The 16,423-nt window shown below is 44.0% G+C and overlaps 1 protein-coding gene across 5 annotated transcripts in view; it reads right to left on the minus strand.

Annotated features, from left to right (window-relative positions):
* ST3GAL4 (ST3 beta-galactoside alpha-2,3-sialyltransferase 4) overlaps positions 1 to 16,423 on the minus strand; it is a 71,418-nt gene that overhangs the window by 22,922 nt on the left and 32,073 nt on the right. For 4 of the 5 annotated variants that reach the window (XM_060250707.1, XM_060250708.1, XM_060250706.1 and 1 more), the window contains exon 2: positions 722 to 800. In XM_060250707.1, coding sequence (XP_060106690.1) covers positions 722 to 758 — 37 coding nt within the window. In that variant the 5' untranslated portion in view covers positions 759 to 800. Of the gene's footprint in view, positions 1 to 721; positions 803 to 16,423 lie in introns of those variants that run through there. The other variant, XM_060250710.1, reaches the window with a different exon arrangement.

The following is a 16,423-nucleotide window of genomic DNA, read 5'->3' on the forward strand; positions in this document are numbered from 1 at the left end:
CTTAGAGCGGCTTACAATCTCCTTCCCTTCCTCTCCCCACAACAGACACCCTTGTGTGGTAGGTGGGGCTGAGAGAGCTCTTTCAAGAACTACTCTTGAGAGAGCTGCTCTTTCAAGAATTGTGATTGGCCCAATGTCACTCAGCAGGTGCATGTGGAGGAGTGCGGAATCAAACCCCGTTCTCCCAGATTAGACTCAATCACTCTTAGCCACTACACCAAGCTGTCTTTCACAAACCAAGCAGCATTTTCTAAACTCAGTAAAAATAACACTTCATAGAAAAGTATACAAAATATACTGCCGCCAGATAGCACAAATGCTCTGCTTTGCTGTACATTAACATGTTTTAGTGGTTAGAGTAACCAATTAGCACATATCATTGCTCAGGAAATAGATGAAGTACTAATGGGAAACATGATTTAAACCAATATTTTAAAATGGCCTTTTCTCGCCACAAATTAATAATACAACCTTTTGCAAAGCCACTACAATCTAAGCACACTGGAATCAATTATCTCAGACTAGATTAGCTCAGCATAGGATTGCACTGTAAATTATTCTTTATTCTACCTTAAATCCATTTGTCCAGCCCAGAGTGGTCCCCCTCCACACTCCCCCCAACAGCACATCATTCTTCACTATTCTGCACAAATATACCCTTTTCATATAATTTGAAGGTCTGCAGCATAGCAGGAGGAAATGGCAAAGTGCCTTCACTTACGAGACTTGTTGATCATCTTTATCACCATATGAAACATCGTTCTGCAGCTGTTGCTCTCATCGCGACTGCTACTGGTCACCTAAAAGAAAAGAAGAGGAAACTGGCTTCGCATCACAGTTTTTTCCTAATACGTGGTCATTCCAGAATGGTAGCTGCCGCATTAGCCTGTTGTAGAAAAATTAAAACAGGAGGCCCAGTGGCACTTAGGGACTTAACAAAATTTAATCCAGCATAAATTTAGGCTAAAACAAATTGTTAAATTGTGAGGTGCCACTGGACAAAACAATCCTACATACACCTTTTTAAATCCATTGAAGTCAATATGCCATACAGTAACAGCTGGAATGCACAGACCTCTCCCATGTTTCACAGGTGGGTCTGAGGACATGTTTGCAACACACCTGTTCTCATACCATGAATCACTTTGCAAGCCTCACCTGTGTCATGATAATGCACTCTAGAATGCTCTTAGCTGTGAGTTATTCTCCAATGGCCTAATCCTCCACTAATTCAAAAGACGAAACTCTGGTGTAGCATTAGTCTTTGCAGTGGCCACGTACAGTATCCTAGTGTTCATGTGCGTGAATTAATCTAAATGTACAGTAGAAGCAACAAACGTTCACCGAATGCTAAAAGAGTCTACAAAGTAGGTTAAACCTTGTGGAATGATAACGCTAGCTGGCAATTTGACTCCACAAAACTTGAGCAAGGTATTCCCCAAAAGGCATGGATGATGACTTGTCAGAGGCAGGTACCAGAAACTATGCACCGTGCCTGGCAAACAGGAAGAGTCAGCTCACGGCTCATACCTGTATTTTCCTTCCACGAAAGTCACGTGAACAAAAAGTCAGTCAGTCAGGCAGTTCCAGATTCCAAATACAACAGATTTCAAAAAACAAAAAAAAACTTTTCAGGCTAGTTTGCAGGTTAAAAGGGACACAGGTCACTTTCAGCATAAATGCCACAAACAAAAAAATTGTTTCATGAACTCTGAAAGTGAATGAATGTGTTATTTTCTACTTTGTTATTACTGAAGAGGACCAAAAACGTGTGGTTGGTAACCTGATTTTAAAATATTACGTTTTGGTTTTTTTAAAAAATGCAGATAAGGCAGTTATTATTTCAATGAGTCTTCAGACTGATTCTCAACTGAGCCTAAGTTTGAAATTTTTTTAACGGACAGCCACATAATCATTAATATGCCCATTTTTTGAAAAAAAAAATCTAACATTAGGTAACTGCTAGTCATTTAAATTCATGGAGATTACTCAGAACTTAATTTATTAAAAGGTGTGAACTCAGCTCTAAACATGTTTTATAAATATTGTTTGAGTCATATCTGAAAGCTTCAGACATTCCAGTTCTGGCTTGTATTTGGTAACTGAATCTTCCCTTATGCAGACGTTCTGTTTTGACAATATCATCAAGTACATACATGCACAACAAAGAACAATGATGGAGAAGACCAACATCAAGTATCCTGCTTCCAATGGTAGGCAGCTAGATCCTTTTAACTAAGGCCTGAGAGACACCAGCCTTCCCTTTCCCTCCTGCCCCGCCACAGCACCTCTAGTGGCAGTGAATCCCATAAGCAAATCATGTATTGTACAAAGTACTTTCTCCCCTCTGACCTGAACCTGCTGCCAATAAATAAGAAACCCTTATTTCTGTGCACTTTATAATTGTATGTATCATTCTATACAGATCTGTTTGCACATTTAAGTCCACACAACCATTTATCCTGACCATCTCTTCTTGAGAAATACACTCTTCTTCTCCCCACCCGCATTATGGGGTTGGGAAATTCCTGAAGATTTGGGGTGAAGCCTAGGGAAGGCAGAGTCTAAGGAGGGGAGAGACCTCAGTCCCCTCCTTAGTCCATGATGCCCTACAGTCCATCATCTGAAACAGCCATCTTTTCAAGGCGAACTGATCTTTGTTGGCAGTGTAATTCATGTAGCTTTGGGAGAACTCCAGGCCTACTCTGGAGGTTAGCAGCAATAGCCCACTAGGGTAAAATTGCTCATAGGAAATATGCCAAATTCTGTTCTCTTGGCCTTCAAAAAACCCTGCAAGGCCTGTGAGGAAAAACCCCTTACAAAGCATCGTAATCACCAGCCTGGTTGCCAGAGCACCTGAAGAAGTGACTCGCACATGTCTGGCCAGAGAGTGTGAGCACACCTATCCACGGGCAAAAGGGACTTATGCAGTACTAGCAGCCATAACGCTACAAAGGCACTCAAGACTGGTACAAGAGTGCCCACCAGGAGAACAGAAGACTTTCCGTCATCTATCCAAGCCATGGAACGGAGGAAACTGTGCCGCCAGGAGCTATCCAAGCGAATGGTTTTGAAGCGCTGACCATGGAATCCACCGTGGAGGGCTAACACCACACGCAGCCATCTTCCTACCAAGCTTGACTCCATTCCAGCGAAGTGGACGGCTCACGTACACACCAGATGTCCCCTGTGCCTGCAAGCAATCTACCCACCCCAGGAGTGGCTAATTGTCCAACCGCCACTTTCTTTGTCTAATGGAGCTGAAGACAAAGACTAGTGCCAAGGAGAAGACAGAAGAAGAGGAAGACCATCTTCAGCCAGAGCCAAGTTCCTTTGTGTAAACTGGGTGTTACCTAGGCCATGATTTGACTCTCTATTGTCACCCTTTCAGACAAGTCTAATAGTCTTAAGTATCTTCCCACCCAGTAATCTCTTCTATTCTTCTCCCCAACTGTCATTTTGGAGCCTCCCCCTGGTCCATTTCAACCTGAAAGTTCACTCAGGTATCCAGGATCCAAGCAAGTCCATTGGTCAGGAATGGGCACCCAATTAAGTGCCACCAATGAACTTTCTATTGGTTGTCGCAGTAGTCCAGCCCTTATGGTCACTGCGAAACCTCCCCTTTTTTGGAGGTCATGCATCAGCTGACCACCTTCCTCCTCCTTCATACCTCCCATCCCCTAAGGGCTCAAGAGAGTTCTTATAACCTGTGGACTAGCTACCCACAGGTGTGCTTCTAGCAGTATCCCAATTCCACAGCATAGATCCATCCCCGATTCCTGATCAGTTTCGGGTCCCTTCTCCCACTTCCTCGCTCGTCGCCATTGGAGCCTTCCTTGAAGACTACGATCGGTAAATATCACCCTGTTTGTCTACCCATGGTTCCCCTATCTCTCTATTTTTCTTAGGACTGTATGTGTGATTTTATGAGTATTTTATCTTGTATGGAAGCCTATATTTTTCTTAATAAATTTTAATTGTTTTACTTAATTAGAGTCCCTAATATTTTTAAGCATTACTTTCTGAATGTGGAATCCTGTATACACAGGTAAAAGATCCTGATTAAGCCAGGTGCCCACCTGACAATTCCCCAACCTCGTTTTGAGGGCATTTTGGCTTACAGGCCAGACTACTTCAGAAGGCAGTTTTCTGACCACCGCTGCTGGCAAATGGAAACTGAGATGTAGTTTGAGTAGTAATATTTGTATAGTTATCAAGGTTTCTGTGAAGGTGTTTGTTTTTATCACAAGTAAGCCTTCCCTTTCTTTGTTATATATCGAAGAGTAATTGTGCTTCATTCATGCTGTCAGCCAGCCCGAACTTCCGTTTGAACAGTGAAACGTAAAAGTTTTAAATGAATAAATTAAATTTCCTGCCTAGTTCTCTTTTTTCCCTCTTTGAACAGACGCACACACACACACTTTTGCATTTAAAAAAGGTTTCCAAAGATTGGAAGCGATTCAAGCAGTAAGCGTTCTTATTCTACAGACCAATATTCTGAATGCCATTCAAACTTGTATTTACTATTTGAATCATTTATATCCTACCTTTCTACCCAGTGGGGACCCAGAGAAGCTGACATTGTTCTTCTCTCCTCCCTTTTACCCTTACAACAACCCTGTGAGGCAGGCCAGGCTGAGAAGGTGTGACTAGCCTAAGGGCACCCAGCAAGCATTTACAGCAAAGTGGAACTGGAACCGGGGTTTCCCACATCCTAGGTCAGCACTTTGTATGCACTTTATACTGTGGATTACATACATGGAATTAAAACATTAAACATATTCCTTGACAACTATACTAATGGAAAAGATCCATAGCCATGAAGTTTCATTTCCCAGACCTCAATGGCACTCATTAAAATAATCAGACTGCTGTAAGCAGCACTGCCAAAAGAAATACTTCCAAATTCTGCTAGCTATTCAGAACTTGCAAGACGAGAGCATTTTTTTTCACCATCATATGCCAAATGTTCACAATGTGACATTTCACAATTACTTATTGTTAGGGTATATAAACAGCATCCCAATTCTTAAATGTACACAACAATTCCATGTAACCATATAACAAAAGCCATATAATAATTCCTCCAGGGACTTTACCAGAGCCAGTGAGGGGTAGTGGTTAAGGGCAGCAGGCTCTAATCTGGAGAACTGGATTCAATTCCACACTCCTCCACATGAAGCTAGCTCTTTCAGAGCTCTGTCAGGCCAAAAACATGTCTAGTTCACCACCTAGCGGTGTATAATGCTAAAAAGAGCTAGTCCTTCAGGCAGTCAGACAATCTCAGGACCTCCTGGCTATACCACACACAATGTCACACCAAAATTATTAATTAATTCCAGGCACTCTGATTTATAGTCATTGTGTATGTGTGTGTGTATTAAAAAGAAAATTCAATATTTAGAGGCTTTTTTTGGGGGGGGGGTACACTTTTTACTTTTCTATACTTTATTTTCCAAATACAGAGGGTCTCCATTTTCCAAACAGTAAAGGACACAAGGGTAATAAGAAGAAAATATTCAAATATTCATTCAACAAAACCTTCTTCAAAAGTTATATTTGTCACACATTTGAAGATTCAGACAGTGAGCCCAGCCCCTGAGCCTGCACCAGATGCTGCAGATGGGCTCGGAACATGTAGAACACCTGCAGGACCCGACCATCACAAAGAAGCTCAACAGGCAGGTATTAGAATGCAATTTGCAAGAATAGACTGTACGCTCTGGGAAAATCATCCAAGGATTTTGACTCAGTCATCTGGCTCAGAAGCTGAAAGTCAACCACTCAGAGGATCTCGGGATTTTTATCTGCTACCTAGAGATGTTAAATTTCTGTTAATTTGGAGCCAATGGGGGAGGCGGAGTGTTTCAGGAAAAACAGACATTTCAAGCAAAAATGAAATACATGTACTTTCTTATGAAGCCCAAACTTATTTCACTGTTTTAACAACATAAAATCCATCATCTACACTACAGCATATAAAACTGTATGATTTGACATATTTATGAAATGTAAAAGTACAAATGCCTTACAGTATCCTTCTACGTCCAGTGACTGCATGGACTTAGAAGGCTGTATCTTCACTTGAAACCGGTGACTAAGCAGAGTTACACCCTTCTAAGTCCATTTAAGCCACTGGGTTTAGAAGGGTATACTTCTGCTTAAAATAGTTCCAGAGGGTAGCTGTGTTGCTCTGCAGTAGAAGAGCTGAATTTGAGTCTGGGAGCACCTCAAGAGACCAACAAGATTTTCAGGCTATAAAGCAGGAGTGGTCAAACTTGCTCAACATAAGAACCATCAGTTATATAAATAAAAGTCCAACCATGGTGGCAATTCTGAGGATTTTCATTAGTTAGATGCGGCTTGCACAGGATTGGCTCACACTGTCTCTGCCTTGCCATTGGCTGATTCTGCTCTCCCTGCCCACCGCCAGCCCCATCAGGCAATAACTCCAGCATAAGCCCACTGACCTGCTAACAGGGGGCTTCCTTAACAGTACTGCCTCTTCTCAGGGCCTGGTTGTAGGAAGCCCGGGACCAGTCTGTCTGAGAGCAGGCAAGGAGGTGTGAGGGTGTAAAACAGGGGAAAGATCTGTGGTACCTGGCCCCCCAGCTACGGGCCTATGCTCATGAGAAAGCTGTAGGGTGCCTTCTCTTCAACTGAGGCAAAAGGAATGTCCATTCACAGCAGGGAGGGGCCCTTTCCGCCTGCCAACACTCTTCACTCTTTCTATTCCAATTAGGCTACAGTGGGCTCATATGACAGAATGGACTCTGAGGGAGAGGCCTTTCCTCCTGTTGCCAATCTCCAGGTGAGGGCTGGAGATCACTCAGAGTTACAACTGCTCTCCAGATGGCAGAGATTAGCTCCCCTTGAGGGGGGGGGGGAGTGAATGCCTTCACTTGGGTGGGTGGGAAGACACAAGGCTGGGGGGAGTACTCGCACAGAGGCCTTTAGTAGTACCTTTCCACATTGGTCAGAAATTCCTAAGTCATCTGAGGGAGGCCTTTCCTCTTGGGTAACCACTGTTGCCAATCTCCAGGTGAGGGCTGTAGAAGCTGACTGGGCAATTTCAAACCAGCCTAACCTGTTTCATGGGGTTGTTCAGATCAAAGGGGGGAGAGAGAGGAGAATGATGTAAACTGATGTAATGGCTGACGACTCCTCCCTATTAAACAGTCTGTCAGAGATAGACTGTTGGTCTGAAGGGTCTCACTACACTACAGGCCTCAGGCAGAACTCATTGGGCCCAGGGCTGACTATGGCTGCCAGTTCCAAGTTGGTGAGAAATTCCTGGAGATTCTATGGTGGACTTTGAGGAGGCTATAGGAGTTAGGGCTTCAGAGTGGGGTATGCCAGACCCAGGTTCTTGCTGTGGAAACTGACTGACTGATTTCAGACCAGTAACAGACTTCCAGCCTAACCTGCCTCACAGGGTTGTTGTTTAGATCACATGGGGGGAGAGAATGATGTAAACTGCTTTGGTCCCCCCCCCCCGCCCATGAAGAATGACTAATTTTCCTATATAGAGGCTGCAGGGAAGGCAAAGGTGATAGAAAGCTGAAGTCAGAGGGGCAAATAAAGGGAAGGAGATAGGGTTGTCAACTCCAGCTTAAGAAATTCCTGGAGATTTAAGGGGCTGGGCCTGGAGAGGGCAGGGTTTGAAGAGGGGTGGGACCTCAGAGAGGTACAATGACACAGACTCCAAACCAACAATTTCCTCCTGGAACCACTGTTGCCAATCTCCAGGTGAGGGCTGGAGATCACTCTGAATTACAACTGCTTTCCAGATGCCAGAGATCAGCTTACCTTGAGGTGTGTGTGTGTGGGGGGGGGGGTGAATGCCTTCACTTGGGTGGGTGGGAAGACAGCAATACTTGCCCAGAGGTCTTCAGTGGTACCTTTCCATGTTGATGAGAAATTCCTGGAGATTCCGAGGTGGACTTTGAGAAGGGCATAGGAGTTAAAGCTTCAGAGTGGGATCTGTTGGACCCAGGTTCTTGCTGTGGAAGCTGACTGACTGATTTCAGACCAGTCACAGACTTTCAGCCTAACCTGCCTCACAGGGTTGTTGTTCAGATCAAAGGGGCAGAAGAGAATTATGTAAGCGGTTTTGGTTCCCCACCCCCACTATGGAGGAAGACAGCCTATGTAGAAGCTGCAGGAAGGGGGAAGGAGATGGAAAGTTGGAGTCAGAGCAGCATAGGTTGCCAACTCCAGGTTAGGGAATTCCTGGATATTTAAGGGGTGGGGTTTGGGGTACAATGCCATTTCCTCCTAGGGAACTTCTGGAGATCATGCAGATTTACAACTGCTTTCTAGATAGCAGAGATAAGCTCCTCTTGAAGTGGGGGGAAGTTAATGCCTTCACTTATGTGGGTGGGAAGACAGCAAGGGTGGCAGGCGCTTGCTCAGCGCCTCCTTCTAGAGCCCGTTGTATTTTTTTTTCACAACGGGCTTTACTCCTAGTATAGAATAAATGTCAGATGTCTGAGAGCCACAAGACAAGGGAGGGAGGGTTCTGTAAACATCTTTTGAAGGAACGAAGACAAATAGATGGGGAAGGAGGTGGAAAGAAAGCAACTAACTTTAAAATGCATTCTTCAAGCTGCCAGCTGGCTTGGCTTGGAGAAGTGATTTAAAGAGAAAAATGCCTTCTTCAAGCCAGCTGGTGGGTGGTGGGGGTTTCAAGAGCCACGCAATATGTGTGAAAGAGCCACATGTGGCTCCCAAGCCACAGTTTGGCCACCCCTGCAATAAACATTCAAGAGTCAAAGTTCTGACAAATGGAGCTTTGACTCTCAAAAGTTTATACCCCCCCAAAAAAAAAAATCTCATAAAGCTCATACCCCCAAAATCTTGTTAGTCTCTAAGGTTCTACTGGACTCCAAACTAACTATTCAGAACTCCAATCTAGCTGTACTGCTTTAAATGGCATTGTCAGTTTTCAACAAACAACATTATAAACATACACAGTACTAAAGGCAGTGATCTGAAAGGCAGGGGGGGGGGAAGTAAAAGTTTCAAAAAGAAACTACATTATTTTAGTAAAGAAAGTGTTATTTGGACAGTCTCATACTTTCACACTAGGACTAGAAGCATATCGAATTCAGCTTTATAGCATTTCAGCACATCAAGCTTTCAGATTGTGGATTACCATCATACACATTATTTGTTTATTTATTTGACGGGGGTGCTTTGGGATAAATCCTACCACTCTGCTTGATGAAGTGCTATGGAAGTATAATTTCTCAGAGTTAAAAGGCATTCATTAACATGCATACCCCCCTTTATAAAAAGGGAAGTGAAAAGACAGAGGAATCACACTGTCTGTCCAAATCTGTCCACCAAGCCAATTGGGAGCACCATGGGTTTTCGATATGGCCCAACTAAAATGACTCTAGTGGAGCTCCTATTAAACAAGGATGCTGAAAGGCCAAATCCAGGAAAGGAAGCTCACCTCAAGAAAAATGGAAAGAACTCTGAAACCACCTCTTCAAGATTACATTTGGCCCCTTATGAAAACTAAGTCAAACCCCTTGGATTTGTGAAATGGAAGGACTAGAAGAAACCTAGATACTACCTTGTCCAAACTTATATAACAGGGTCGTCTCGTAACACACCAGGTTCCACAAATTTTCAACACAAGAAGCTTCTTGTCAGCTAGCAGTGACTGAATACCTCAACAGAATTCCTCCACTCCTTTGTTCAGTGTCTTCTCAGATTAAATTTAAGGTTCATTGGATTTCAACACAGGCGGAGTTTGTCTTGACTCTGGCACCATGACCCACTTCCGCCCCTCCATTTAAAACTCTGCGAATTATCCATCAAAGCAAAAGCAAAAAAACAAAAAAAAAGCACAATACCCTTCCTAAATCTGGGCAACATAATGTGACTTGATTACATTACTCCCAGCTTTAATCAGTGAGTTCTACATTTACAAAGAGAGGTTTCTGTTTATGGAATACGAGCATAGTTACCAACTCCTGAGCACACAAAGATACATTTCTGGAGGACAACTTTCATTAAGTTTGGAACTAAACCTTATTTCAGCACATACATATTCTCAAAGCTGCTGAGATAGTACAAATCTCTGGGGAGATGCCTTTGCAGGAGAAATTCGAAGGCCAAGTTATCAGCTTAACTTTTCTACCCTATTCCGCCTTGCAAATATTCATGTGTGCACACAGCCTGATTTTCCCCCCACAGCAAAGTCAGTTTCTAGATCCAACTGTAGAAGTATTTATTTAAAACAGCAGTGCTGGTATCTATGAGACAACGATGTCAGGACAGAGGATGGTTAAGCATCCCCATCAATCTTCTCTTGCAAGAACCCAACTACTTGCATTTGCTTTATGAAGAATCCACATGGTTGGTAACCCCATTTTTTTCATAAACCTCCCAGTGAAAATGGGTAATATGGACTAAATCCGACTCAGTATACGGCAACTCTATAAATCTGTCTGCAGGTATGCTAAACCACTTGGACCTACCTAACACAGGTAGATGTTGCCTTTGCTTTGGGTAGACTCATTACCTATTAGGCCAGTTACCTCATTCTGTGAAGGTTGCAGTTAAATCAGCTCCTTATACTTTATACAATCTGGAAGACCCTCAAAAGACCAGTATCTGTCTCACCGCAAACACTTACACACAAACTTCCCGCATCTCCCAGCACAAGTCCCTATTATTAAATAAAAGTATACAGAAAATGGTATCCGCAGGGAGGCTACACTGCCTCCTCTTTCCTGTGGCAGCAAAGATAACCACTTTGCTCTGAGCCAGTGGCTGTAAGAAGGAACAGGCGGGAACAATTTAACTTTTGCCCAACGTGAAGAATTCTGCTCCAATTGCCAGTTGGCACCTGACAGAGAAGTGGGCTGCTAATTAGTTCCACCATATCCACCTCACCAAGAACACCAGCAAGGGAGATAGCTAACTGACAAACCACCTTTACATCTTAAAACAAACCTTAGCGCACCTTTATCAGAAGAATGGATTTGTGGTGAAGGCTTCCTTCAATGGGTCAATTAATACCCTTTGGCAGCTGCCTTCAGCAGATCCCTACCTTAAGTCTCCACGCTTTCCAGCACAGGTGAATGAAGTAATAAGAGAGAAGACAAAACCCTTGAGCCACATGCAGGGATCAGCTGCCTGGAGCTGGGGACTTCCTCATATGTCAGCAGCAGTGACACCACCCCACTCAGCACAGGCAACCAAAATGAGGAGGAGATAAACTAAGCTCCTCATGCATATTCTGTAAGCTTGGCAGAAGAAAGATACAGCGTTGTTGAGAAGAAATACGAAGACTGTGGAGTTCTGTAGGAATTGTCCCAAGGCCAATGCAAGTATTATTTTTATGGGTTGGGTCTAGATTCCCACACCCAACTTTCAGACTGTCAGTCACATATCACAATGCTGGGTTCTCATTTCCCAAGTGTGTGAGAGGCAGTTTGGTGAAGTGGTTAAGTGTGTGGACTCTTATCTGGGAGAACCGGGTTTGATTCCCCACTCCTCCACTTGCACCTGCTGGAATGGCCTTGGGTCAGCCATAGCTCTCGCAGTTGTTGTCCTTGAAAGGGCAGCTGCTGTGAGAGCCCTCTCAGCCCCACCCACCTCACAGGGTGTCTGTTGTGGGGAGGGGGAGAGACCGGAGATTGTAAGCCACTCTGAGTCTCTGATTCAGAGAGAAGGGTGGGGTATAAATCTGCAATCTTCTTCTTCTTCAAATTCAGATCAGGGCCAGGGCATGAAGAAGGGGTTTCAGCCTTCCCCCCAACCTGACACAGCCAGGGACACCATTTGGTCCATCTGGGGAACTGCATAAGAAGACGACTGCAGGTTTATACCCCACCCTTCTCTCTGAATCAGAGACTCAGAGTGGCTCATAATCTCCTATATCTTCTCCCCCACAACAGATACCCTGTGAAGTGGGTGGGGTTGAGAGGGCTCTCACAGCAGCTGCCCTTTCAAGGACAACTCCTGCGATAGCTATGGCTAACCCAAGGCCATTCCAGCAGCTGTAAGTGGAGGGGTGGGGAATTAAACCCATTTCTCCCAGATAAGAGTTCACACATTTAACCACTACACCAAACTGGCTCTCTCTAGTAAAATAGTATCTCCTGGGCTGTTCTGGCTTGGAGAAAGGGCGAGGGGAGGAAAACTGAAGTTTCTCCTCCTGTACCACAGCCCCAATTCAAATCAGGTCTGCACATTTGGGAAATGAGTGTGTATGTGACTGACGGTCCAGAAGTTGGGCTGGAGAACCCAGATCTAAGCCATGGAGAATTACATTTTATTTCATGGAACCCCCACAGCCCTCATCCCTATTTTGTTGGCTCAACAGATAGCGCAGGACTCCACATTCCTGACTGGCTAAAGTTCCAAGCAGGCTTCAAGTCCGCAGGGTGCCAGTGAGGCAATGCTAACAAGAGGTAAGGGAAAACCTTAGGCAACATGCCAAGAGGCACCTAAACTTGGCCTATTTCTTGCCTTTTAAACGGTTACAAAACAGGGAGCCAGGTGTCAAATAAAGAAACTGACTAGAGACTGAAGAGTTAAAACACCTCTCACTTCACAACCCTGAGGCAAAGTGAGGCTGTATGAGCCTGTAATTTCTAATTTATCTAAGGAACAAAATGGTGATCTTCATCTTGTCTGTTAAAGCCCTAAGTATTGTACTGCAAATAAGCTTTAATAAACTGTTTTATTTGTGGGGGGGAAAAAAACCCCAAAGCCCTAAGTATTGCCCAACTCTGAGCCTGATGACATCATGGAGCAGAGACCTGGAAGCTACAGGGTTTAAATTCGGAGTTTTAAGAGTAACAATAGCTTTGAACAAAACATGACATGTCTTCTCTGTACAAAAGAAATAGTGTATAAGTCTTGTGACTGCATTTTCAGCAGCATATAAGTGGATCCCAAAGATGTATCACCTTATGGCACTTTTACAGGTGCGGAGTTTGAGTGACAATGATATTAGTACTTGGGCACAAGGACCTCTTACTGACATCCTCTAATTGCTGTTGCTTCGTTTTTACCCCTTCTTAATGGAAAAGAAAATCAAAGAGCCCATTTATAGGAATGCCAACAAAAACACAGACGAAACTCCTGAAGAACCAGGAAGATAAGGATTTGTGCTGGGACTTATATGTCAAGCCATAGGTGTGAGTCAGGAAACCACGTTGCTTCTGTATCAACACTGGGCCTTGACTCAAAACCACCTCTGTGTCTTTTCCAATGGTCTGACCTGATCTAGCTCTGGTGTTTGAAGACCTCTATTGTCAAACTGTTGGCATACTTCCCTTTTCACTCAGCACAGTTCATCATTCCCTGGAATTTTTCCCAATACTATGCAGCAGGTGATCTAAGTTACTTAATACACATGGAGTATGCAATACAACTCAATTGCTATTCATCTGGTCATGGTTCAGTGGTGCAGCACCATATGGAAGGTTCAAGTTTCAGGCCCATCTCCATTTAAAGGATCTCAAATCACAAGTGTTGGGAAAGACCTTCCTCTGTCTGAGGGCTCTAGAGAGATGCTCTGTCTTGGTAAAAGGAAGCTTTGTCAAGGCAAACATCAGCAGTTGTTCATGCCTGTCTTTGGCTTCAAGGAGATAGAATCAGAGTTGGAAGGGATCTCCAGGGTCGTCTAGTCTAACCCTATGCACAACACAGGAAACTCACAAATACATCCTCCCTACACAAACACCCAGTGACATCTGCTCCATGTCTAGAAGATGGCAAAAAAACCCTTCCAGGATCCCTGGCAAAATTAGCCTGGAGAAAAATTGCTGCCTGACCACAAAGTGGTAAACAGCATTTCCCTGGGCATGTAAGAAAGAGCCACGAGAACTAAGCACTGATGAAACCCTTCCTGCCTTCCTACTCATGATCTGCTGAAGTTCATAGAAACAGCATTGCTGTCAGATGGCCATCTAGCCTGTGTTTCAGTCAATATCAATACCTGTGTTTCAGTTTGCTGTAGTGGTTGAGTGTGCGGACTCTTATCTGGGAGATCCGGGATTCCCCACTCCTCCACTTGCAGCTGCTGGAATAGCCTTGGGTTAGCCATATCTATCGCAGGAGTTGTCCTTGAAAGGGCAGCTACTGTGAGAGCCCTCTAAGCCCCACCACCTCACAGGGTGTGGGGGAGAAGATAGAGGAGATTGTAAGCCGCTCTGAGTCTCTGATACAGAGAGAAGGACAGGGTATAAATCTGCAGTCTTCTTCTTCAAAACCTCCAAGGAAGGAGAGCCCACCACCTCCTGAGGAAGCCTGTTCCACTTAGAAACCTCTCTTTCAGGACATTCTTTGTAATGTTTAGTCAAAAACTCTTGATTTCTGGTCTGACCTTCTGGGACAACAGAAAACCACTCCCCATCATCCATATGATTGAAAATGCTGAGATAACACATTCCATCTTCCACAACCAGTTGAAAATAAATGGTTGATTTTCATATTACAAAAGTACAGCCAATTCATAGCCTTGTCTGGCTGACTCAAGTCCGTACATGCAAAAACTTCTAAAGGTTGAGATCCTCACTTCACCAGCTGAGAACAGCCAGCATGATATATATCAGGAGTGGCCAACGGTAGCTCTCCAAATATTTTTTTCCTACAACTCCCATCAACCCCAACCATCAGCCATGGTGGCTGGGGCTGATGGGAGTTGTAAGCAAAAAACATCTGGAGAGCTACCGTTGGCCACCCCTGGTATATATAGTGCAGGGGTGGCCAAACTTGCTTAATGTAAAAGCCACACAGATCAAACACCAGATATCTGAGAGCCGCAAGACATGAATGTCAGATGTTTGAGAGCCACAAGATAGGAAGAAAGGAAGGCAAATAGACTGGGGGAGAGAGAGGTGGAAAGAAAGCAACTTTAACTTTAAATTCATTCTCCAAGCCTCCAGCTGGCTTGGTGTGGAGAAGTGATTTTAAAGAGACAAATGCCTTCTTCAAGCTGGTTGACAGGGCAGTGGGTGCTTTGAGAGCCACACAATATGTGTGAAAGAGCCACATGTGGCTCCCGAGCCACAGTTTGGCCACCCCTGGTATAGTGGGTAAGAGTGTTAGATTAGTATCTGGAAGACTCAGGTTCAAATCCCCACTCATGCCAGGGAAGCTCGCTGGGTTTCCTTAGGCCAGGCACACTCTCTCAGCTTAACATTCCTCACAAGGTTCTTGCGAGGAGAAAATGGGGGAGAGAAGAATGATGCGAGCTGCTTCGGGTCCCCACTTTGGAGAAAGATGGGATATAAAATGAATTAAATAAAAGAGGTCTGGTAGCAAGGGCTAAGGTAGAAATCTGCTTGAAACATGGCAACGCTCCTGGGCAGAATCAGCCAAGCAGTGGATTGCCAAAGAATATAGAGAATAATGGAAAATGAACAGGAGCTTTCTCCACTATCAGGACATTGCGCCGGATACTCTGTAAAAAAATCTTTTCTGAAACCCACTGGTGGACTGTCCAATGCATCCCTCCTCGATGAAGATGTGGTCTCATTGAAACATGAAGAATACGCTGGCTATCCATGTTGAGGGTTTTCCAGGACGTCTGCACATGATTTGGAACATGTTTGAGAACTTTTCAAAGTACTATACTAGCACTTTGTCTATGTAAAACTTACCTATGAATGCTCATGTGTATTGTGAAGGCTATTGTGAAAGCTATTGTGAAATTGTTGTAGTCTATAAGACTGTTCATTCATAAATTATTGAGATCAGGCCTCGGATTCAGCAGCAGCTCCTACACCTTTCCGAGGGTTCCCTCTCCTCCTTCCCACCTTGTCCATTGAATAGTAGGTGCAGCTGCATAACAACCCCTGGATGAGCTCCACCACCTATTTTTCTACAAAATGACCCCTGATTGAGATTATATGAATTGTAAATGAACTGTGGCCTTAATTTGTATTAATAATTTTTCATGGATATTTCCTACTACCTGAGCAGTGGATTGCAGCAGAAACACACTCTTAAGTTCTTGGTTTGTGCCGATACAGTTCTTGGTTTGTGCTAATACAGTTCAACCTTGCTATAGCAACATCTTGGATGTTTTGATTGTGTGAATAAATTTTGATTCAGGCTGTGTACACTGCACAATGTAAGGAGTTGTCTGGAAGCAATTTATATGTCTTAAACATTCTTCAGACACAAAAGAATTATTTGCAATCACTGAGATCCCTCCCCAGGCTGAGCACAGAGGTGCCCAAGGAAGAGAAAGGCACATCGCTTGTCCTGAGCATATTCACAAGAAGACTGATGACAGATACACACCTCTTACAAACACAGGTAACCCATGCAAAGGTCAGTGGGCTATTCTGACTGGATTGGAAAGAGAACAAGGCATTATTCTACAGTGTGTAACGAAATCAGGAATCACTTTGCAGCTACACAAAGAAACACAAGTCTCGGCAAA

This window comes from Heteronotia binoei, chromosome 12 (assembly GCF_032191835.1).
Source record: "Heteronotia binoei isolate CCM8104 ecotype False Entrance Well chromosome 12, APGP_CSIRO_Hbin_v1, whole genome shotgun sequence".
In the NCBI taxonomy this organism is placed as follows: Eukaryota; Metazoa; Chordata; class Lepidosauria; order Squamata; family Gekkonidae; genus Heteronotia; species Heteronotia binoei.